At 34.9% G+C, this 27,162-nt stretch overlaps 1 protein-coding gene across 1 annotated transcript in view; it reads left to right on the top strand.

Moving 5' to 3' along the window:
* Positions 1-25,216, top strand: part of LOC145663857 (paired box protein Pax-1-like) — a 141,686-nt gene extending 116,470 nt beyond the window's left edge. The window contains exon 2 of the mRNA XM_081729983.1: positions 23,730-25,216. Coding sequence (XP_081586109.1) covers positions 23,730-24,619 — 890 coding nt within the window. The 3' untranslated portion in view covers positions 24,620-25,216. The remainder of the gene's footprint in view (positions 1-23,729) is intronic.
* Positions 25,217-27,162: the final 1,946 nt, after the last annotated feature.

Below are 27,162 nucleotides of genomic sequence, written 5' to 3'. Positions count from 1 at the left end.
AGTTTAAAGTTGGACCACACCGGGGAGGGTTGTGGCATATTCAGAAGGAAAGGTTTTCTGTTAAGAGTCTTCATCCCGGCGAAATTAAAATACCGCTAATTTTACAGTAATTATGTGATATCTTCAAATAGATAAAAGATAATTGAAATATGGAACAAGAGCGCCCTAGACAATATTATTTTACATGAGAAACCGTTATCACGACTCACTTATCTGCTTTCGATTTCGAGTCATTTTGAAAATCGGCATTTATTTTCGCGTTTCTAAACGACTGAAAACGGAAAGCTACTAGGTGACTTGTGGTAACGGTACCTCACGCAAAATAATATTGTCTAGGGCGCTCTTGATTCCATATTTCAATTATCTTTTATCTATTTGAAGATATCACATAATTACTGTAAAATTAGCGGTATTTTAATTTCGCCGGGATGAAGACTCTTAAGGAAAGTGCAACTGTATCAAAAGCGCAAACTTTTCAATAAACCCATTCTAGCAGTTTGGATATAGATGTAAGGTATAACACTAATAAAATCAAATATTCAGCGTCTGTAGAATAAAAAAGTAATGTATAAAGAGATATCTATTAGGAAACATGCGCAAAGATAACTATAAAGATGAGAAGAAAACAAGAATGACGGGTATTATTGTGAAAATGAAGTCACTGCGGTGAACAAAAGCAATCCTTCACTGAATACCAAGGAAAAAACAACCTAGGAAGTATCCTCTTATAAAGCAGTGAGAGAAAATCAGGAAATATTACGGAGCAATATAATCAACTAGAAGGTATCACGTTTAGTTTAAATGGTGTGATATTTTCTTAATTAACACTGAAACCGGAAGTGATATTAGATTTCTAGCAGTTCCGGTTTTAGTAGAGATATTAGAGAGGAGATGTAATATATGCCTGTAGCGTTTAATTGATTAGAGGAAACAATTTATTACTATCTTTTACCGTTTTTACTATATACTGATCAACGTTAAAAACCGGAAGTGGTTGATTTTTGCCTCTTCCGGTGTAAATAGATGCTTAAGAGAGAGAGAAGGTGGTACATATTCTTAGAACTCTAAACCATTCCCGAATAAAACCGGTTCTTGCTATCTCTTAACATTTTTGCAGTACGTGGATCAATATTAAAACCGGAAGTTGTAGAGGATTTCAGTCACTTCCGGTTTTAGTACGAAGTTAAGCATGGAGATGAAATGTACTCTTGGGGCGCTGAATCGACTGTAGGAGACCGCTTCTTGCTATTTATTATCGTTTTTGTCCTATATGTGGTCAACGTTAAAACCGGAAATGGTTCATTTCTGCCACTTCCGGTTTGAATTTGACCTCCATCAGTGAACTCTATTTCAAACCATTGTTTTGTCTAACGGTAGCGAAAATGACACACAGAAAGACCAAGGGAAATACTGTATATCAAGAGGTTTTGGTTTATAAACGAAGCTCCTTGAAAATAGTTGTTGAAGGTATTGTATATGTTTATCAAAGAACTGAAGAGACCATTGAGCAATAGATTGAAAACTATTTTTATCTACTTATATAAAACTTGAGCTGAGTTGATTTTTAGTTTAACGTCCCGTTCAGCAGTGAGGCTATATGAGACGTGGACCTACTGATTGGGTCCAAACCACATGAGCTCCCGCCGGGAATCGAACCCGGGCCTCCCACGTCAAAGGCGCGTAATCTAACCGCTTAGCCACGGAGGAGCTCTATATAAAACTTATTGATTATATAAAATATTTTAATAAATGTTGCCGATTTTATGAATACGTTGTTTCCTCACTAACTAACCATTGTCGTGACAGTCCTTTCTGGACTTGAGCCACTCCCACGCCATCTGTTAGCGATCGGATGAACTACGTCCAATATAGCGATGAACACGTGTTCAATGCCTTGCGTCACTCTAACAGGCGTATCAGGAGTATTCACGTAACTCCCCAGTTTCCCTCACAACGCCGAAAACCGATACACCAACCGGGAATCGAATTTGGGACCACGTGAAAATACATCCAACGTTTTAACAACTAGATTACGGAGCACCCATCTTTTCCTTACTGCAATTAGTAAAAAGGGGAAAAAATGAAACAAGAAAAAGGAAATTCGTTTTCTTTTACTACGTAAGTAACTTCACGTGATTACACTAGTAAATGTGACATTAGAAAGCGAGAAACACGTATAAATTTTATAACAAGTGTGGGGATAATTAAACCTCAATCCATTGAGTCATAACTTAAACCAGCATCTCATTATGTTGTACGCAGGATAGAAAACGGAAGACAATATTGCTACTTACAAAATACGTAATTTTCTGCTGTTTTTCCGAAGTTCTGAAAAATCTCTTTTCTCAATAGATATCATTTTACTATATGCACCGCGGTGTGCTAGAGGACTGATCGACGTAACAAGCAGTGTTGCCAACAGAAGAAAATTCATTTTTCGGTTTTTCTTTCTTTTTTTCTTGTCAATTATGTTTAGAAGTGAAGCATTTTGTGTTGAATTCGAGAATCGAATATTTCGGCGTCACCAAGGAATAAGAAAGAAGAGATTAAACTACTCTTCACTCTGGAAATGTAATTCCAAAATGAAATACATTTTAAAATTTGACAAATTCTCTGTCGAATTAAAGTTTTTAAACGAAAACTTTTACGGTTAGTGTTGCCTGCAAGCAATGACGGATCTAGTCCGAGGATAGGGGCCTAGTACCCCCCCCCCCAGATTTTTGAGGGACAAAAATAATTTAAATTATTTATATAATTTTGAAAATTTATAGTAAACTCATGATATAGTCTACCTATCACAGTCTGAAGTCTGGCTGGCCCTCCAATTTTTATCTTCTAAATCCACCACTGCCTACAAGTCAAGGAATTTCTTATCTCGTCTCAAAACCGAGAAGAGAAATACATTATGTATTATTATAAGAAATAACCCTCCCCTTTACGAACGTTTTCAAATATCAACAGTCTTCCTTCACCCAGCGTTTCAGTTACCTCTTCTTAACGGACTGGGATTACTCTCAATTCGTATGCTAAATACATACTTTCTGCAATTTAAATACAAATCTTCCCTTGATCCCTTCAACTTATTCAGCAGTTACAAGCAAATTCGTATCTGAAACGATAGAATTCAGAGTATTATAGGATAGATCCCCCCCCCCCTTCCAACAAATTTATAAGCCATCATAAGTTAGGATATTGACTGACAAGGAATGGTATCATGAAGAGCGTATATCATGATTGGTTAGTTGTGTCTACAATCTCAGTTTTCAAGAATAGCACAATAATGTTGCACATTCTCATGAGAGATGGAGTGGGTCAATATGTTGTGGATCAAATGGGTCAAGATTTGTGAGTATGTCGTGGGTCAACAGGACATGACCCATTGCGACCTACCATCTACTGTAACCCACTCGGACCCTCCAATGCACACCGCTCAGTGCATTATAGACAGCATCTTCTGAATCATATTGGTGAATTTGTCTACGTTTTACTTTCAAGGCCTATATTTTTCTTCCTTTTTTGTATGTTTCTATTTACTTACCTGAGATGAGTATATCTAAGTGGAAAAAGAACTTCAGGCACTTTTAGATACTGATATTTGTAATTGTAATAGTGGCATTGGTTCTTAGTACTTTGCTTTCGAGACAAAGTCGAATTTTACAGTTTTTTTTTTCTTTGTGTTAACCTGCTTTACTTTGATTTGAGACTTTCAAACTTCATCCTGTTTTCCACTGAAGAGTGTCTGTAATTCAACAACAAAATAATTATATATGGTAATTAAATTGAAATTCATCGTAATATGGCCTATGACAAACACTTTATGAAAAATACCATTTTATATCGTAAAGGTGAGATCCACCAGCATTGTAACAGAGCGATGCTTGACCGTAGAAATTCAAACTCCGATTAGTGCAAACTAATTTCGCAACCTGGTTTTAGTACAAGTACCTATAAACTTTTTATTCAGTTGAGAGGAAGGCATGGATCATGGGTTAGAGTTGATGACAATGAGTTTCGGTGAGTAGTGGGTCAGAGAGGATCACGGTGGGTTGTGGGCAAGGGCCCCTCAAAGCTTATGTGGGCCCCCACATTGTATTTATTAATATACAATATTTGGCATGATTTAAATGCAATTTGTCTTAAAATCCTCATATATGCCTTCTGCATCTGAATGCCCCCCCTAGCAAAAAATTTACAGAGAAATCGGCGCTCTTGGTTGTAGGTCATAGTGAATCACGGTGGGCAGTGGGTCATGAGTGAAGTTTTCATTGATCCACGCCATCAATGATTCTCATTGGGTTTCTTTTACTTTCAATACAATCCGTAAGCGAATTAAGATACTTTTATAGAAGCATGACCTAAGAAAATTGTCACAGAAGCATTTTCCAGTACACACCCAATTCGGATGCAGAGTTAAAGATAGAATCTGAATCACGGCAATGCATTCATATTTTTCAAAGTTCTGCAACCGGGATCCCGTACACCAAAGGCATGTACACTAGCCACTCGAGCACCCGAAAGGACTTCATACTGTGAAGATTAATCTTGCATCATAATCTGTGCACCCACCATATGCACCTGATTCAGAGCCCGGCCGTAGTTCGAAGCCCACGTTAATAGTATGCCCAGTCCCTTATAATCTTGGTATTGTATAAGAACACAAAAAGTCAAAACTCAAACCGTTTCCACTAAAATATGCGTTAAAACATGTCTTTACAAACGATAATATTAATTCAGTTTGCAACCCTGGAAAATGCAATTGGAGAAAAAATACTCTCCATTACATGGAGAGAGAGAGAAAACGAGCTGTAGAATACGGTTCAAACAAATGTAAGACTTTTCATGATAGACCATACTTTTCATGGTACTAGTTACAAGCCAAACTTTTTTTAAAAAAAGTCTGAATGCAAGATAAGAAACGCTCGTTTCGACGAAACAATAGACTTGACAAGTACGTTTGTTATACGAGGAGTCGTTGAAAAAAAAAAGATGATTTACACTTCGGCAAAAAGAAAATTTTTGCAGGCGTTTATATCTGGTCTTCTTTTAATAATTTTCTCTTCTTTTTATCTTTTTCTTACAAAAAAAAAAAACTTTATTATTCCGTTGTGTTTCTGACGACAAAAAGATTACATCTGGAAACAAGAAAAAAAAACATAAACGAATTACAGTATTACACTCACCATGCAAAATAGGAAAAAAAACTTTTTTTGAAAAAAAAAAAAAAAAAAAGCACAAACAACTCAGTTTCTAATTAATATGAAACCAGAAATTGTCAATCAGCAGAGAACAATAGCGTGTTTTTCCCTTGTGAATACTAAAACGCTGGACACAAGATTTATCAAACAAAAGTCTTATTCAGGTGATGATTTACAAAATAAAATGTGTGATGTATGCACAATGAGAATGGAAACAGCTGTTTGCAATCACTTATTTTTCCTGTCTTTCTATCATTTTCTTTGTTTTCTTTTTTTGGATAAAAAAAACAAAGAAAAAAGATAAGAAAGTTCGGCCTGCAAAACTGTAACTTTTTAAATTATGTGTGATACTTTGATTGCATTCGATTCTTAATTATGTCTATTGATGGAATACCTGTTAACACGAAACGTCATAAAATTTCGGAAAGACGCTGAAACAAATTCTTTTACATGAGTATAAACATACACACTAATGTGTACATATATGCTATAATTATCTAGACTCTTGTACATACTGTATACATACACACACACACACACACACATATATATATATATATATATATATATATATATATATATATATATATATATATATATATATAGATAGATAGATAGATAGATAGATAGATAGATAGATAGATAGATAGATAGATAGATAGATAGATAGAGAAAGAGAGAGAAAAGCGGATTCAAGGGGGGCTATAGGGGCTATGGCCCTCCCCCCTTGACGCTCAGGTATACACTGGATAAAATGGGCTTCAATCCTGTTTTACACTGGATAAAACTGCAAACTAAGGTTTAGCCCCTCCCTTGATCATATTCCGGATCCGCCACTATATATATATATATATATATATATATATATATATATATATATATATATATATATACAAGGGCGGATCCAAGGGGGGCTAAGGGGCTATAGGCCCCCTTGACGCCCAGGTTTACATTGGATAAAATGGGCTTCAATTCTGCTTTACACTGTATAAAACGGCAAATTATAGTTTAGCCCCTCCCTTGATCATATCCTGGATCCGCCACTGTATATATATGGAACTTGGAATTTAATTTCCATTTTCAGAATTAATGTAATGTGACATATAATGTTGTAACCAGAATAAAAATTGGTGAGGAGTGTTAGAGGTATTTATAGCATGGAGTGATTTCACGAGTGTGGAAATATCCAGTTCATTGTTCATGACGAACATTATCAAGTCATTTAAAATACTTAATGACTTTTTAAACAACTATCCAAGTATTTTTAACCAAAATTAGAAATCACTTTTCTTATTATATGACCCAAAATTAAAGGAGTCATGAAGTTTTAAAAATTTTTAAGCGGTCTCTATTTTGAGTATAGCGGATCGGATTCGATATTTGTAATATGAATGAAGTGACCAAATTTGGTTGAATTTGCTTTTAGGAAAGTTACTGTATCCACTATATACAAGAAATGGATTCTACTATTATAGAAATAGATGGATATCGCACTGTTAAAAATACTTTCTTAAATCTGGGAAACTCTTTCTCATCTGTGCACCGAGAAGATCTTTTCTTAGAAATAAGAGTTTGAAATGCTCATTACTGACATTGTGAGAAATGAAGAAAAGTACAGGAGGTTGTATATAGCGGAACGAAACACCACACTGTTGCTTTTTTAATGAATGAGAATTGGTAAATCTAATTTCTAAGAAAATATTGTCTCGGTGCACACATGAGAAACGGTTTCTCAAATTTAAGATTATATTTTACAGTGCGTGAGATCTCTACAATAGGTATATTGAAAATCCCACACAAACTTATTACAAACCAGAAGGGGGTCGTGATAGAAATTAGGTTGAGAACCACTGCAAGTGATCTTTTTACAACAAATAAAATTATTATTATTATTATATTATTATTATTATTATTATTATTATTATTATTACTATTATTATTATTATTATTAACTTTATTTTGTATATCACAATCATCACCCAGTTTGGCTGTTTGACTGATGGCATACGTAATCAAATCTTACACATCGTTTTTCTGTACAATTTTCTTTCTTTCTTTCTTTCTTTCCTTCGTTATTTTATGTTTCTCATATACTAAATCACAAATGCAACAAAACTTTGTGATAACTGCAAACAGAACTTGGTGCTCACCACATCGTCTCCTCTAACGGTCTAGACTGTGCAAAACGTGAAACCTTACCTTCACATCGCTTATGGGTTGTCACATTGGCCCGTCGCGAATGGGAGCGTATTTGTGGTTTTTACAGACTAAAATTATTTTTCTTGGATTCGAGGGAATAGAATTAATTTCAGAGATCGATGTATATACATATCGTACCTTGAATAAATTCATGATTATTTATAGGTTAAGAAATGTACAAATTTTTAGTACATTAACTTATATTTCCGTATGTCGGTTTGGGACGAGATTTCTGAGTATTGTCACTTATACCACCGTAGAGGATAACTACAGTACTACAGGAGCAAACCCAGGGTGGAGAACACTGTATCCGGACACTCCGCCCCCCAAGCTTGATAGCTCGATATACATTTGTACATTTTCTTAAGAAGCCTCATGACGGCAAAATTAAAATACCGCTAAGTTTACAGTAACTATGTGATATCTTCAAATAGATAAAAGATAATCGAAATGTGTAACAAGAGCGCCCTAGACAATATTTTACATGAGATAGAGTTATTACGACTCACTTATCTGCTTTCGATTTCCAACCATTTAGAAAATCGGCATTTATTTTCGCGTTTCTAAATGGCTGCAAACGGAAAGCTACTAGGTGACTCGTGATAACAGTATCTCATGCAAAATAATGTTGTCTAGGGCGCTCTTGTTCCACATTTCAATTATCTTTTATCTATTTGAACATATCACATAAGTACTGTAAAATTAGCGGTACTTCAATTTGGCAGGGATTAGACCTCTTACATTTGCTTTGGCAGAGAAATTATCGATGTGGTATACAGATTTGATCTTACACTTAAACTGTTGTCTTCCTTTTCTTATAAAAACAATCTGGTTCTATCCCTTTTCTCAGTATAAATGTGGTAGTACTTAACAATTACGTATCGTCTTTTTGGATGCAGAATAACACAAATTCAATACTCATAGATCACCCCTCCCCCTTAAACATTGAGGTCTTCTTAACAAAAATAATCCTGAGTATGCGCCTGTCGTAGCAGCTTCCGTAACGGGTAGACAGAATAAACCTAAAACCTAAATTATTAGAATACAGTACGCAATATAATACCTGCTTCCGTGCTTCATATACCGTACCTTTAACTATTTACTAATATTGCAGTATAATATAAACCATTTATGATTTCCAATAATAATAGATTTCAGTATTTTTGGACTAATGTATCTAATAATTTTTATTTGTTCAGCGTTTCTCTCCAATATTAAGCATATGAGATCAGATAATGCAGAGAGGACTTTTCAGTCAAACAAACTTAGTCTTGAGGAAAAAAATTAAAAATCATTGTAATTTTGAAACTATAAAATCAAGATGAACCAATTTTTTTTTCATGTGGATAAAAATTACTATAATCGAATGCTGTATAGAAAAACAAATTTTTTTGCTCATCACAATGGTAACAAAATTGTTTTCAGCTTTGAACTGAAGCCTTTCTTGCACGTAAATTACAGACCTATGATAGAGAAAATTTTGAGAAACGGAGGTATGCTTTTTTTTCTTATATGCTTTTTATGCTACCAGTCGATCTGTGAAATCAGAATTGACAAATCTCGAAATATGCCATGTGTAGAGAATGCTAAATCATGAACGTTTTGTCAGAACTCGATAGGGGTTATGTATAAGAAGAAGAAAAATGCAATTGTAAAAAAAAAAAAAAAAAAAAAAAAAAAAGTTTTGTGCTCTATCGAGTTTTGAAAAAACGCTCCTCAATTGTTTTCTTTTAATATGTTTGGACAGCCCTCCGAAAAGGTCGTGGCTTGTCTCTATCGATATATACATCAATCATGGATAGCATTACCCAAATATATAATTCAATGCGGAAATTAAAATCACGTGTTAGTTAAATTCTTAGTATGACGCTAATCAAACGTAAAATTGTTTCTGAATACGGTCCTTATGTAAATCATATGGTAGCAGTTATACTGGATCAAAATTCGTGGTACAAAATTTGGTCATGCAAACTCTTAACTAATTAAATAAAGTAATTGGTGTTCATAGACTCTTATTCACAAACAGGATATTAGTAACATAACCTGGTCTATAAACAACCATTACTTTCTTAAATTTGTTAAGAGTTTGTACGATCAATTTTTGTACGAATTCTGATTCAATGTAATAGACCTATAAAGACCTAACTTGTCGTCCGACGATTCATTAAAACTTTATTTTACACTGTACTATATGGTCAGACTTCTAATCAATTCGTTACAGAATAACAATTAGATTATTTCTAATTGACAATCGTTAAAAAGATTCGTAACTTTTAAAAAAAATCTCGAAAACCACGTAAAATGAATATTTCTGCAAGAAGTTATTGTGAACAATTCTAAAACCTGTTTTTCGTAGAACTAACACATGTGCACATAAATATATAAATCCTTAAGTTACAAATGCATAATTTTTCTCAGTTGTATGACTTTACTTTGTAAAGATTATCAATTTCGTTTGAAAACAAACTTTTCGTTCTGATCTCATCTATTTCAATGCAGTAAAATTTATCAATCAAATTTTATATTAACATTTGTAACCCCGAGAAGGTCGTTTTGCATTGGAGCAGTGACGACGCCAGAAGGGGGGCAAGGGGGGCGAGCGCCCCCCTAGTAGCTACTTCTGCCCCCCTGACTGCCACCTAGACTGCCCCCCCCCCCCAGACTCCTACAATCTTTAAACATTCTATATGTATAACCAATCTCATTGTCAAATTGTAGTCTACTTTCCATGCATTTGCTATGTGGCAGATTAGTCCTCAAGCTTTCTTCTTTGAGCGTCTGGGTATGCACACATATTTCTGTTTTCTAATTTATCGCCTTTTGAGGTAAATTTTAGTTATACTTCTTTCTTATGATTTTTAATTATTGTGCCTAGCGAACAACAGTAGATTTGGTCGACTTGTATTCTTCTCATTGGATCAGCTTCAATTGGAAACAACAGAAAAGTAAAACCAGTTACGTAACTTGTTTGTATTTATCCAAGTTTGAAGTTTTCAGTTTCATATTTTGTTTTATTTAAAGGTTCTATACTTCTTTTTTCTGAAACATTATTCTCGACTTTCAATATCCAGAGGATGTGGTTATAACAGCGTAGTTTGCAACTACCAGGGCTTAATTTTTTGAAGGGGATAAAAAGAGTTGTGTTTTCCCTTCCTGCAAATGATAATAATAAATTTATGGAATTAAATTGATTCCCAATAAAACGTATTGTCAGAGTGCTGCTCTTTAGTTAGTAGTTGGTTTATACTAGTGCTCCCTTACTTATTTTGTTTCAAAGTCTACCATGTTGACTAGGAACTGCTGAAAAATTCGTAACCCAACTCAGAAGGAGTGCACGTGGAATGGTGAAGTTTTACTTCTTCTACACTTCCCCCGCGAGTCAATATACTACCTTGTACTACCTTTTGCAGAAAAGTTACAAAATCTGAAGATTTCCTCGCACCACTGTTCGTAGCACTACGCCTATCAGATCTAAAATGGCGTCCTTTCAAGTGTTATTTAAGTTTGGGAAATAAGTACACGTAATAGTTAGACGGAGCTAAATCTGCGGAATAAGAATGATGATCTAGACATTGAAATCCTAGCTTATGCAATGTCAGTTGTGTTCGCAGGGGCTTGATGGACAGGTGTATTCTCCTGAAGGAACAGAATTCCTTTCTTTTCATTTTCCGCGGCGTTGAACTTTGAATTTTTCTTTCAGTTTTGTAAGTAATGTAGAGATTCTGGATCCAATATCTGAACGTTGCAAAGATAGTCTATGAGTACGAATCCATACTAATCCCAGAAGAATGTTGCAAACAGTTTCTCAACCTATTTCTGTGTCTTAAACTTCTTGGGGCGATGGAGAAATGAGTGCTACTACAACATTGACTGTTGTTTCGATTCCGGATCATAGTGGTACAACCATATTTCATCTATGGTTACTATTCGTCAGCGAAATTGATCAGCATTACGGTCAAATTGGAAGAAGACTTCTCTTAATGCCGTCACTCTTTTATTCTCCTGACAGATTTTTTTGAGAACCCATTATGTCGAGAACTTGAGCATACCCAAGCCATTCTGAATTATGCCACCGACGAGTTCCAAAGAAATGCCCAGAATCTCTGACACAAGTTTTGCTGAGAAGGTAAAAACTGAGAAAGCGGGGTGCAGCCAGACCTCAGACTATAATATGTATATCGTGAGTTTACTATACACTTTAAAAACTATATAAATAATAGCTTAAATTATTTTAGTCACTCAGAAACTGAGGTGGCCTAGGCTCTCCGGCCCCGGGCTATATCCACCACTGGCTGAAATGCTGCAATTTTCAAGAATAATGTCACAAATTGCATCCGTGATTTCGGGAAGAGTCATTGCTTTTAATTATCCTGGATGTAAAGCATAATTTGTTGAGAAATCGCCACGTTTATGCTAAGCCATTTACTTCTTCACCACCGTATATAACGGAGGAGAGTCCCGTGGTGTTTCACTGATTTCCTAATTAATATACTTCGGTGACTTTCCTTGGTGAAACAAAAATGTTATAACAGTTAGAATCTGGATGTTCGTGAAATTATCTGTTTGGGCACACATAATACTCACTTCAGAGGCCTGAGAAACAATAAGAATTTCATTATTAATATGAAAATTTGTATTTGTACATACAGAGATAGGGTCTATATTTTTCTAAACTACGGTTTCATTTTTCTACCTAGTACCTACATTCTTTCTGGATTGGACTAGGACATTTTCAGCAGCTCCTCGTAAATTCTCTCTCTCTCTCTCTATATATATATATATATATATATATATATATATATATATATATATATATACAGAGAGAGAGAGAGAGAGAGAGACGTAGCATATAGTACTAGACGAATGTGTTACTTGTAGCACGCGAAAGTAATTCAATTTATGTTTAGGCTTCAAAAGTTTCATTGAAAAATATTTCATGTGCAGACGTTACTTATTTTAATTTATAATCATATAGGTCTAATATAAAAACAGCAACGAAATCACACAATGTAATGTAAAATAAGTTAAACGTAATAAATATGTCATTTTTGGTATGGCAAATAGCCGCCCCCCCCGAAAATGTATCTGCCCCTCCTTTGCCCCCCTAAGAACTTAAAGCTGGCGTCGTCACTGCATTGGAGTAAGAATAATGATATTATTTTATTTCAATTTGAAGTTAATTTTAATTTTAAATGTTAATTTTTTCTGACACTAATTTTAAATTTAATGAATTATTTTTCTTTACCTAAATTTTGAGTTATAATACTGTAAATTTTTTTCATTAATTTTTCAACTACGCTAAGCTACCACCTGTGTACGTCCGAAGCAATTTATTTATTTCATAAGAACAACACAACAGGCTTAACGCCAACTTATAGTGTCGTGTACCTAATTATCTAACATACACTATTATACATACATTATTATACATATACAAATATACATCGTCTAATTATGCAGAAGTAATTGCCTGACAATTGTTTTGAATTTGTTTTCGGACATTCTAAATACATCTACTATCTGAAATCTAGTCATTTCATTATATGAAGCACACATTCTCCACAGAGGATACTTATGTAATATGTTAGTTCTCACGTTTCTAGAATAGAATGTCCCAGTGTTTGCTGTTCTAGTCTTACCAGTTGGGACACGTAATAACACTTCTGAAACTAATTCCGGACAATCAATTTTACCATTTAATAATTTATGTAAAAACAATAAATCAAACACCTACCTCCTTTTTTCTAATGTTTGAAAACTAAAATTCGTTACTAAGTCTTCATAAGGTAGAAATTTTGGGTAGAAACCGGTTTTCTTGTATGTAAGCATTTTTAAGGATTTAAACTGAATATTTTCTATTGCATCAGAGTATTTAGTGACATCTGGTGTTCAAACAGTACAACAATATTCTAATTTTGACCTCACATACGAAAACATAACCTTATAAATGTTGTTAAACCTAGGTTTCTATATGCACTACTCGTTATCGCGTCAATGTGTTGAGTAAAGGTTAATTTGCAATCAATTATAACTCCTAGATCTTTGATAGTATTTGGGGTAGACAAGGAAGTGCCACTTATTGTATAGGTAAAGTTAATTAGATTTTCTTTCCTCGTGAAAGATGCAGATTTACATTTGGACACATTCAGGGCTAATTTATTCTTATCACCATATTTGAACTCTCTGTAGATCGTGTTGAAGTGTCACACAGTCATCAATTGAACTTACTTTGGAGTATATTTTGAGATCGTCGGCAAAAAGAATTTGAGAAGTTTTAATACACAGAAGAATATCATTAATAACAAGGAAAAACAGCAGAGGACCTAGCAATTGCCCCCTCCTGGATTATCGAAAAGGAATTCTTCGAAATACATCAAAAACCATTTTAGATTTGCTCACTCACACCACTTTTAGTATTAAATATATTTACTGTAGTTAATAAAAATATCATGTTGGGTAAATATTAATTATTTTACCTGAAGCATTATTTTTTTTTTATAGGTATGTATTAAGGCATGGATATTTCCGATTTCGCTTTTGTATCGGTCCTTCGCCCCAATTCTCTTAGAAAAATCCTGCGAACGTTTCTGCTACCGCCTGACCCTCTTAGGACCAATTCTATTTACGACTGGACAGTCTTAACCGAAATCGGTAGCAAGTCGAATTGTACTTCTATGAGCAGGGATATTATTGGTTAATCCCCTCTGTTGCCAACCAATTCATATTATTTCCGCAGAAAAATTTATTGTTATTATTAACTAACTAACTTTATACCCTTATGAAACCCGGAGGTTCAATGCCGCGTTCACAAAACCTCTACACTGACTTCTATCTATAGAAAACTGGATCCAATTTCTACTTTGTATTCCTATTTCTGAGAGATCCATCTTAATATTGTCCTCCTATCTGGGCCTAGGTCTTCCTAATGGTCATTTTCCGATTGGACTTCCAGTTAAAACTTTGAAAGCGTTCCTACTTTCTTCCATTCTGGGTACATGACCTGCCCACGCATGAGTCTCCTAGATTCAGTGACCCTAACAAGGTTCGTTAAACAGTATAAATTATGTAGTTTCACGTTATAACGTTTTCGCCATTCCCCATTCCCGTTTCTCTTGGGTCCGAATATTAGTTTCAGGATCGTGTTCTCAAATACTTTCAGTCTGCGTTCTTCCCTCAGGGTAAGCGACTATTTTTCGCAACCATACAAAACAACAGGCGTATTATACATATATATTTTAAGCTTCAAATTTATCGATAGAATTCGCGACTGTAAAAGATGTTGAACTGAATAGTTCTTATCATTACTATTGTTATTAGATATTATTTAAGAAAAAAAAAGTCAATTTGTAGCTAGAAGAAGAAAGGTAGGCTAGTTTAATATTTTAAAAGATTTTTTTTCTACATTTCAAAAGTCTAAATACTTCATACTTTGAAGTATGTACGTTCTCCAACGAGTCCACGAAATCTAAACAGAAGCCACTATAATTTCACACGGCGCAACCTCTTCTGGGCACAAAGATGTCTTTATAGAATGAACATTCTTGTGGGTGAAACTGGGAGGTGAATAAACGGTTATGTTATTGTTTCATTAGCCACGTCGTAAAAACAAAAAAGGTAGTTAACAAGCAAAAATTATCCATAGTCTGTGCTTCTCTTGCTTCCTTCTTCTTCTTCTTCTTCTTCGCCTTTTATTGATTAAATAATTTTGAGAAGACTTGGCTGGGTCTTGTTGGTTAGAAGATATGAATGAACTGTAAGAGTTCTTGTAAAAGACACATTACGTTCTGTCAAAAAAATAAATAATTGCAAGCCAATATTTTCACTCACAATTCCTCATACAAGTTAAAGATTTATCAAATGAATGTGGATAATTGCGTGCAGGTTTACTTTAGGCGCACTAATCAAAATAACTGTTGAAAAATTAGAATTCTTTCACTAATTTCCTTCTTATTGTTTCCTAAAATGATTTGCGCTAGGCGACATGAAAATGTCTCACTTGGCATAGATAAAATTCAAGGGAGTCATCATAAGCATTTGATGAAAAATTATTATTTTTTTACGATTTGCGTATAAATACGGCATGCGGATGTATGTCATAAAACCTACAGTGTAAAAAAAACACAAAAGAACCTGTGTTAAGTGGCCACTAAAAAGCACGAATGCTATCTAACCGAGTCAGAGCAGGACGAAGCTAAGGGACCGAGCGTTAGTGAGCGGGATACGCCCGAAAGGAGTAGACGCGTCAGCGAAGGTGGGTATACGCGTAAGCGAGACTAGTGAACACGAGTGGGTTTTGACAATGATAAGAGTTTCAATTGCACTTGTCATGGCTTCATACTAGTAGCAGTCTACTTGTAAAGTAAACAGAATACACAGATTCTGTACCTGTGCAGAAATACAGCGCCGGTGAAATTAATTTCTCATAAGTCATATTTCATATGCATTCACTTATTTTATCCGTCGTGAAACACTTGTAATGATTTTACACTAGTAACTCTACACTTGCAGACATAAAATATAGCTGTATTACTTTGTACTTAATTCTATCGCTCTCAGAAATTTGTTCTTTATAAATATGTCTTTTCATGCAAAGTATTGAATTTTACCTGTACCGAAAATAGACTAAATTAGTTGGTTTGATTAGATTAGGATTCGTATTCTTGTATACACATATTTACAATAAGAACACAACGAATCACTGTCAGTTTCATTGCCATCAAATTTGAGCATAACATAAAGTATATAGTTGATAATAAGGGTGACAGTAAAATTAGAATCAATAGGAATGAAGGTCAACCATTATTTAACGTCAATCGTAATTTAATGCTGTGTAATTATACAACAGGGTTTCTCAACCTAGGGTCGCGACCACAAGGAGAGTCGTGAGAGGGTTTCATGGGGGTCGCGAAGATAAGCGGAAGAGATAAATATAATTAGAATCTAATATCGGAAAGCATTTTTAAATATTATTTTGGTTTCTGTTCTGATAGCCATATTTTTATTTTTATATATAGCCTACTGTTAAGAACAACAAAAAATAGGTCTACTAAACAGTTTTAACAGGTGCAGAGTTGTCTAAAAATAAATTTAAATGAAAGAGGTACGATATGAAACTAATGGGAACTACATATTGAAATACTAGAAAAATATAAATGCAACAAAACTTGCATATTGAAATACAATTAAAATTGAAAACTAATGAGATACCTGAACATGGTGTGATTTCACTAGTGCGGAAATGTCCGGTCCAATCTTCGTGACACATATTTTCAAATCATTTAAAATACTCAAGAATTTTTTAACACCTGTCCAAGTTGTTTTAACCAAAATTAGAAATCACTCTATGTTTTTATCATATGACCCAAAATTAAGGGAGTTATGAAGTTTGAAAATTGTCAAACGGCCTTCATTTTGAAACAGTATAACGGATCGGGTTCGATATTTGTAATATGAATGAACTGACCAAATTTAGTGTTAATCCATTCGCTTTTAGGGAAGTTACTTTATCCATTATATACAAGAAATGGATTCTATTATTATAGAAATAGATGGATGGGTATCGTGAGATCTCCGCAATTAAAAATCTCACACAAGCTTATTACAAACGAGAAATTATAATTGGGTAAGTGGCAAGAGGATGTGATAGGAATTAGATTGAGAACCCCTATTATATAACTGTGATGCCAATATTTATGACAATCATTCATAACCTGATGAATTACTGATGACTGATGGATGACTGATGAATTACTCAAGTCAATTTCTAGTGTACATTCAACATATTCAATTTAATAATGTATTAACCAAACTAATAAGTTGATTTTCTCAGATGAATTCCAATAATATTCTTTTGTGTGTTCTTAAACTATTCTACGAAAAGTTCGGCGTAACGAGAGATAAACTGAAATTAATACAAGTCTTTTTATTAAGCTCTTTGTAACTCGTTTGAAAGCAAAAAGACCCTCAGAAGATTAGCAGCAAGTAGCGCTACATCTTGTGCAACTAAGATACTAAATGTATATATATATCGAAATCCATGAAGAAATTAAATGTCGTTTGAAAACAGAGAATTCGTGTTATTATTAACTTCAAAACAGGGGCGGATCCAGGACGGACTTCTGGGGGAGGGCGGTGGCTTGTAATACTGCCACTTAGAGCTACGTTTAAGAGCCCCAAACTCTGTTTTATTTATATATAAAATAAGAAAGTTTCCTCTTCTGGGGCGGGGCCATTTTTCCCCCCTGGATCTGCCACTGTTTCAAAATCTCTTGTCGTCGTGAATCCTGTCGAGGAATTTCAAGCTTAAAATATATGAAACCATAATCATGCCTGTTGTTCTATATGGTTGCAAAACATGGTCACTTACTAAGAGCGAAGAACGTAGACTGAAAGTATTTGAGAACATGATCCTGAGACGAATATTCGGACCAGTGTTTCTTCCAGATATGTTTTAGGGGGACAATGCCCCTCGGGGCTCTGAGAATGCCCCCCTCCGGACTAGACAAAAATAATACGTCTATAATATAATAATAATAAATAAAATAGTACCAGCAGCGCCCCCCCCCTCTCCCAGATTGTCCCCCTTCCCCAGAAGAGGCAACTTTCTTATTTTATATATAAATAACACCAATCCAGAGCTTGGAGCTCTTAAAAGTAGCTCCAAGTAGCAGTATTACAATCCCCCGCCCCAAAGTCCGTCCTGGATCCGCCCCTGGCCAGAGACCTCTAATATCTCGATATTAACGAACAAATTGGTAGAAAGAAATACGTATAACGACCATGTTAAATCTAACATCTGCATTACTGGAATAAAATTAACGTAGTTGTTCAAAAACTTTTTGTCATCCATTCGCCGTATTCAGACACATATTATAGTGTGCACTTGCAATTCCGACTTAAATGTGTTCTTCAAATTTACTATTATAAAGTGAATTTGCATACTTATTTTTTTATTGATTTATCACGTCAATTTATAAATTAATGCTTTCATGGTAATATTCTAATACACTTTTTATGTTGTAAAACTGTTGTACGTAAGGTTCGTTTGCATAAACGATAAAGAGACATTATTTCTAGTTTCATTATAAAGTTCTTTCTCAATTCTTTGAAAACGAAATGGTATCCAGAGCATGAAGAGGCCTCATCCCGGCAAAATTAAAATACCGCTAATTTTACAGTAATTATGTGATATCTTCAAATAGATAAAAGATAATCGAAATGTGGAAAAAGAACGCGCTAGACAATATTATATTGCATGAGATACCGTTATCATAAGTCACCTAGTAGCTTTCCGTTTGCAGCCATTTAGAAGCGCGAAAATAAATGCCGATTTTCTAAATGGCTGGAAATCGAAAGCAGATAAGTGAGTCGTGATAACGGTATCTCATGTAAAATAATATTGTCTAGGACGCTCTTGTTCCACATTTCGATTATTTTATATCTATTTGAAGATATCACATTATTACTATAAAATTAGCGGTATTTTAATTTTGCCGGGATGAGGCCTCTTAAGAAAAATATTTTGGAGAAAATCTGGTGTATCTAGGATATCAAATACACAAACGAATCATATTTCTTGTTGGAAATAACTTAGAAATTTATTCCAGTAAATCCAGTACCTCGATCTTTAAAAATATATATAGATATATATATTAATCGACAGAGAAACAACGTCAATGTTGATTTTAATGTCAACTGTGATATGTGAAAAATAATTACAACGATGATATTTCAAACTTTTTGCCAGTCATTCACTGTGTTCTGACAAATGTAATTCATGTTTACAATCCTAAGTTAATTCTACTGTACTTTAAAGTGTGAATGTAAAAGAATGTTATTCATTAATTTATTGAATGAATTTATAAATTAAATTTTTTATGGTAAAATACCAATAAAATTTTTGTGTGTGCTTAGGCTAAACGACCTTATTTTAAACCATATTTTATTTTATTTTAAATATATTCTTTGAAACCAAAATGGTATCTACAACATTAGCAAAACTTATTTTGGATTAAATGTCATGTTCCTTCGTAAGACAGGCCCGCATCCAGGGGGGTCTAGGGGGGCCGCCCCCCTAAATTTTCGCTGGCCCCCCCTAAAATTTCACGGTAGGCTTGTAAATGCACTATAATATGGTGATAAACTATAAATGGTTGGATCAGGCCCCCCCTAACTTCAGCCGGGCCCCCCTACATTTTTGGGCTGGCTACCGGCCTGTCGTAAGATACTAAATAGACACACATACAAGACATTGAATAAACTTTGCTATATTTGTGTCCCCCTCCCCATTGCGTCAAAACTTCGGATTAGAACTTGATTTTTTTTACAAATAAAATTAGGTCTGGGAGTTTAATTTTACTTTTTATCTTTCTATTTTTAACTATTTTATATAAGTAATACAGTAATACTTTATCACCAATGTTCCCATACAATTCCAATAAAAAATTTTCCCACGGATGACCCCACGAGAGACATTTTTCTTTGTTAAGTCGAATTTTGGTATAAAAGTGTAACCTCTGACCGTTAAAATGTATTTTACAGAAACTTTGTTTTTTATAATTAAGTCTTTCTTACTATACTACATAAGGGACCCTAACAGTAGCGTATCTAGCCCAGGGCCGGGTGCCTAGCCCTCGGTTTTTTGAGTGATTTAAGCTATTATTTAAATATTTTTTTTTTAAATTTATAGTAAACTCATAATATATTTATCATAGTCTTGAGTTCTGGCTGTCTCTCAGTTTTTATCTTGTAGATCCTCCATTGTATCCTAATGATATTAAAATAATTTTCCATAATTCTTTTACTGAAATCAGCCATCTTAGTGAGTAGAAAGAAGAAGTAGTCAAGGGCGCCGATCTTGGGGTGGCAAGGGGTTCCGGGCCCCCCAAAGCTCATGTGGGCTCCCTCATTGTATTTGTAAATTTATTATATTTGGCATAATTTGAATGCAATTTGTCTTAAAAATCCTCATATATGCTTTCTGCATCTGAATGGGCTCCCCCCAAATTTGCAGAGAAATCGGCGCCCTTGAAAGTAATATGTTAATTCTGGCAATTGTTTCACGTTTTTTCGCTTATATAAACTTTTCCGTTTTTTCTTCAGCTGTTTATTTAACAAAGGTACATTTTTTCTTTTAATTTTCGAAATTGTTTCCCGAAAAAATAGGTGTAAACTAAGGTGTATTATCTAGTTAATCTATTTTCATTTTATTTTTAAACTTAATATCCTTACTTTCTGTGATAACCACATGCGATTTGAACTAATTTCAAATGAACCTTGAACAAAATGGTTGAGTATAGCGTGTGAGGGCATGCTTGTTAATAATTCGTTAATGTGGGTGATTTTATACATTTTATTTTCATAATGATTTTGCAGCTCTTCGCCCATTTGTCAATGTTTTGTTCTCTCTTTCATGAAATGACCCAGAACTCATCACGAGGAGATGGCTGCAATTCGAGTTCCACTCACATACTACTAAACTCTCCTACCAATTATGGTGTGCTAAATTATGTTGATTTAGTCAAGGATGTTGTCTTAAATTCAGATTTTTAATCAAATTTTGGCATTGCCAGTCTTGACAGCAAATTTGTTCTAATGTAGCCATCTCTGTTTTCCTGTCCCTATACTTTTCCTGCAGACTCCATGACAAGTTTGACACATCTTTCGACTTCCTGAGTATGGCATGGAAAATCTAAGACGTCAAACTCATGAGCAGATTTGTCATGTATAAGTGATAAGATAGTTTCTGTTCCCAGGCTTTCGAGCACTGGAAGGGCGTGATAGCTTACATTTTCTCCAATCTTATCAGCTCACTGTAGTTCGTAGCATCAAAATTTATTGAAGTTGCCATAAAAGTTCTAACAGAGCAATTCAGACAGGGCAGTGTGCTCCAGATGTGGCTATAAGAGATCCTAGACCTCTCAGTTACTTCCGATGGCTGACATGTGCAAACCGGGTCTTACCACGTTTCTCAAACAAATCCTACAAACGAACTCAAATTGCTTGTAAACTACATTATAAAGACATAGACCCTATGTTCCTATCTGGTTCGACATAGAGAGATATCAGTCAGTGAAAATATGGACCTAAACATATTTGAAGGTAGGTCAAACAATAAGACATTTGCCAAACAACACTAAAAGAATTATCGATCCAGTGATTTAGAGAAACGGGTTCTTCTGTCATCCAAAAAAATATATTGTTAGCTATGACAGTGTATGAGAGACAACACGTACGAGGGTTGGGTTACGGGCGAGTGCTAGAGGCAAGAAATCAAGATCCGAAGTTGAAATCTCTTAAAACTTTTGTGGCAACTTCAATAAATTTTGATGCTACTAACTACAGTGAGCTGATAGAATTGGAGAAAATGTAAGCTATCACCCCCTTCCAGTGCTCGAAAGCTTGACAACAGAAACTATCTTATCACTTATGTATGACAAATCTGCTCATGAGTTTGACGTCTTAAATTTTCCATTCCATACTCAGGTAGTTGAAAGACGTGTCAAACTTGTAACAGAGTCTGCAGGAAAAGTATACGGACAGGAAAACAGAGATGGCTACATTAGAGCAAAATTTGCTGTCAAGACTGGCAATGCCAAAATTTGATTAAAAATCTGAGTTTAAGACAACATCCTTGACTAAATCAACATAATTTCGTACACCTTAATTTGTAGAAAAGTTAAGTAGAATGTGAGTGGAACTCGAATTGCAGTCATCTCCTCGTGATGAGTTCTGAGTCATTTCATGAAAGAGAGAAGAAAACATTCACAAATGGGAGAAGAGCTGCAAAATCATTATGAAAATAAAATGTATAAAATCACTCACATGAACGAATTATTAACAAGCGTGCCTTCACACAACTAAAATAAAGTTCTTAGACGCTAAAGGAATGGGGGGGAAAAGTAATCTGTATATGCCTTGCGTAAAGGTAAATTTTGGTGTTTTTTGGTAATTTTTTCAAACTTTAGGCCGTTTGCGCGAACTGAAGATCCAAAGTGTGATTATTTTCGTTATTTTTCCATTGATTAGCATGCGAATACGCAACTTTTGAGCTCTATTAGAATTCGATACTCGAAAATTTGATTTTTCGCTCCACCCTATCGTATATAGAACTCAAGGTAGCTCGCTTCAAAATTATATCGGCCCTCCCCTGTCTTAGTGTTCTGCCTACGACCTTGGAACACGTAAATAATCAAATCAGTGGTGTCATTTGAACCTTCAGATGGGCGGGTTGAGTTTGTCTCTCCTTGAATTTGAAATATACATTTTTATCAATAATACAATAACATACTAGTGACAAAGTGAATATCTCCTAATATGGAAGTGCGTTCTCCTCTCCTTCCCCAAACAAAACTCTGAAATGATGCTACTAAATCAAATGTATTAAATAGTTATTAGTTTTATGTTAAAATTAGCTTTTAGCTAGTTAGGGGTTCTTCCCCCAGACCCCCGCGTTTGCTCGGCCTACGACCTCACACGTCTTAAACCCACAATTCTGTCGAATTTGAAGTTTCTTTTCCTGTTTCAACTATCTAAAAGATAAAATTTTGCATCTCAAGAAAAAAAAAACATTTAAACAACATGGGAATTTTTTCATCCGCATTCTAGACCCTCTAAAATCTAAAAACGTTGTTCAGTTTTGGCAATTTTCCTGTGGGTTAGTTCCGGAAGATTACAATCATGCCAAAGTTCATCATTCTAATCCTGTCGGAAGTGCCTAAACATTTTGGGGTGTAGAAGATGTCTCATATTAATAACATAGGAAAGATTTTTTCAGTTCCCCATAAAAACCACTCTAAAGTTGGATTTTTTTTTTTAATTTGGTAATTTACTTAGGTAACGCTAACAAAAATGAACGCTAAGTATACAGAATTTCAAGTTTTTATTCCAATTCTAAGTACCTAGAATGTGAAATTTTAGGTACAAAAAAGAAGAAAAAACATTTAAATAACATGAGAAATTTCTCCATACCCCCTTCAGACCCTCTAAAAATTAAAAATATTCACTGTTGGCAATTTTCCTGTAGGTTAGCCCGGAAAAGCTACAAACACGCCATATTTCAATTTTAAATGCCAACCAGAAGTGCCTGTTATTTTATATTAGTGAGTTCATGTAGTTTTATATATATTGTTAGGATAATTTAATATATATATATATATATATATATATATATATATATATATATATATATATATATATATATATAGGATATAGGATGTTAAAATAATTTATTTATTTTTATTTAATTTGTTATTTAATTATTTATTGTTATTTAATTTGTGTATTTTTAAGAGAACTAGTGTACTAATGATCGGTGTTTTTCTTTTTATCTTTCAGATCAGCAACTTCAGCAATACGGTGAAGTGAATCAGCTGGGAGGCGTCTTTGTCAATGGCCGACCGTTGCCCAACGCTGTACGACTAAGGATAGTGGAGCTGGCTCAGCTAGGGATTCGACCCTGCGACATCTCACGGCAGTTACGCGTCTCCCATGGTTGTGTGTCGAAGATCCTCACGCGATATAACGAGACTGGGTCCATCCTTCCTGGCGCCATTGGTGGAAGCAAGCCTCGAGTGACCACCCCTAAAGTGGTAGCCTACATTAAGAAACTCAAACAGAAGGATCCGGGTATTTTTGCGTGGGAGATCCGAGATCGACTCCTAGCAGATGGCGTGTGTGATCGATATAACGTCCCCTCAGTCAGTTCCATTAGTAGAATCTTGAGGAACAAGATTGGCAATCACTTACATCAGCCTGGTCACTACGATGTGAAACACCAACATGGACATATTTATAACCCAATCTATTCGACGTACCCTTACCCCTCGATGACCCCATCTACATCACCGTCCGCTAAAATCGCTACCCCCATTGCACCAGCAGTCACTTCCACGGCCTGTATGACGGCGATGCGCCCTCCGTGGCCGAGTTCACACTCCGTCTCCGACATTCTTGGTGTCAACATGGGGTTTCAGGCGGCTAACCACCACCCAAGCATGCCAACGCCTGGCCAAGTCACAGATCCAGCCCAGAATTACAATTATTACATGTATCTCCAGGGTTGTAACCCCACGACCCCCGTCCATAATTCGATCTCTGTTATGAATGGTCTTAACACCCAGTCCTGTGAGTCTGATATTAACATCAAAGCGGCCTTATCCCGTCCGTCTGGATGCGAAGACCTCACACGATGTATTACGTTGCTTCACCAAACAGAAACTCGGTGACTGCACTCCCATCTATGAGTGTAAAAGCAAACTAAAAACAGTGGTGTAATGATGAACCAGTGCAAAAATAATGATAAAAAAATAATCAAGAAAATAAACTTCTTCATAAAAAGAACTAACACTGAAGCGCAACTAAATGTAATTATCGGTAACGACTTTATGTATTGTCATGGAGACAAACTTTTCACAAAGTGTGAAATCGCTAATTAGTCTGTGACATGTGTAATTTATTGGTGTTTTTCCGCCTTTTTTTTTTATTTCTATGATAATGAAGGTTCTTAATTTCATGACTTATTTAAAACAAAAGAGCTTACACAGTGCCTTCGTAAAAATATATTTTCTAAAAAAAAGAAAATAAAGTGATAACATCTGTTGTTCTTCTGTTGAACTAGCAAAGCATTCGTTGAGAGACTTTGTTATCCATTTCTTGGATATTGACGTGACTTAGTATTAGTGTGTGTGAGTTGACTGTATTATATATCTGTCACTGATATATTTAAAGTAACTTACTACACCAAATCATTAAAAAAAATACAGTTGAATTGTTTTTCTCTTTTTTTCATGTTAATTAAAATATTACTTGCATTGTAATTGGAATGTGTTTTGTTTTTTCTTTCTCTCTCTCTTTTTTTTTTTTTTTAATACTACTAACAGAACCTGCGCTATTTACACAGCTCACAGTTCGGATGAGCGTGAATCTCCTTCCCAGTTCTCACTATATCTGTGCAAGTCCCTTTACGGATACAAGTAAAGGACGGCAAGACTCTCAAAGGGAGTGAATTGCTATAGAAAAATATAGAAACGTAGTATTTTAATATATAGAATGTTGGGGTGAGTTTGTGGCAAACTTGAATAAGTGATGGATAATACCAAATGCAATCTTATAATTCCATATCCGAGTACGCCTCAGTTTGGATTCACAAGCCTTCGAAGTTGCTAGCTTGCAATAGGTTTTGTCAATCAGATTAAAGCAAAGCGCCTGAAATGTCCATCAACCCGCTATACGTAGCTCTTCTGCTGGTTGCCTTTCACAAGGGTATCAACCTTAATGTCCTAGTGCCAATATTTAAACTAATAGGATCAAAACGAGAATGTGGAATAACGTGGAAAATGTGGAATGAAAAATAAAAGATAAGTTTATTTTTCGAAAATTTGCATGAATACTGGGAAATCTACACACAATTTGGAATTGACCAGCACGTTTCTAGTACTTGTGGTCTTCGAGATCTCATTGTTGAAAGGATTGGCCACAAACATATACACTTTTCTCGTATTTTAATATATAGATTGCTAGAAACGTTTAGTACCCATTAGAAATAAGAGCAATTGTAGATTATTCGCTGAGCACACATCATTTAAACAAAAACTGTCTTCCTAAATACATTTTTATTATTATTTACCATACAGGAGTCAAAAGCCTTTTTTTATTTTCTAAAATTGAATCCAGTATGAAATCATATATCGCACTAATCACATTTCAGTTCGTTTATCATGTTTTTCAAACTGTGATCCTTAGGATATGTCCTTATGATCCTTTTAGATTGAGCATGTGTCACAAAAAGAAGTCAGAAAAATTAAATTCAAGTAATCTGTGTCTCTCACAATATAGTTGATTACTTCAAACATGTATTGGTTATAGTCTATGAATGGTAGACAACTTAATAAGGTAAAAAAAAATTAAAATTCTAATAGCATATATAGATATACAAGATGGTCCATATAAAAGTAGCTCGGCCGGGGTCTAAAGATTAGCAAATAATTGTGTGTAACTCTCTAAGTAATTCTTCCAGACGCCCGGTGTGCGTATATTTTAATCACGCTGGACCTTAGTCATGGGAACTAAATACACAGTTTTGATTGGTTGGAGTTATCCATTTCTTGCCACGTAGCATACATATAGCACAAATCAAATCCTAGGTGCAGTCGGTCCTCGTAGCCGAGCATGCTAGCGACCGAGCTAGTAATGAAAATGGCTTTTGACGTGGACTCGAACCCGGACCAAGGCAAGTTTATTATTTTTTTTTTTTAATTTTCATAACACTTTTATCATTAAAATATCATGAAAATATTACTCATTTGCCCTTGTACGTAATGTATAATACATAAATTGTGCTTTTTCCACTATTTACTTAGAGATTTCTGACGGCCCTTATAAACAATAACGTTATAAACAAACAGGACAGTAAGAAATGGGTCCTTTGCGAAGGGGTTTAAGGGGTAGTGGGGAGTTAGAAAGGGGTGGTGCCGAAGATACCAGTAGGATGAAAGGTAGGCATACGCTTTCTTGCCTTCCTTGGGCTTGTAAAATTAACATTGAAGTTGCACTATCCGGTCGCGACGTAATGTCACATGGTAATTAGTCCACTTTGCACACACAACTTTATTAATTAAAAAAAGTGATTTACATACGTTACGAAACACAACTGAGCGAACGAAGGGGGTTAGAATCCTCGCAGGACTCGTTTTGTTCCACCTTCACGCCCATGATAATACCACGTGACATTATGTCACACTCGGGTGTTGCAACTTGATATAAATTTAAC

Source organism: Thermobia domestica, chromosome 11 (genome assembly GCF_964235325.1).
Source record: "Thermobia domestica chromosome 11, izTheDome1.hap1.1, whole genome shotgun sequence".
In the NCBI taxonomy this organism is placed as follows: Eukaryota; Metazoa; Arthropoda; class Insecta; order Zygentoma; family Lepismatidae; genus Thermobia; species Thermobia domestica.
This window is presented reverse-complemented; position numbering and strand designations above follow the sequence as displayed.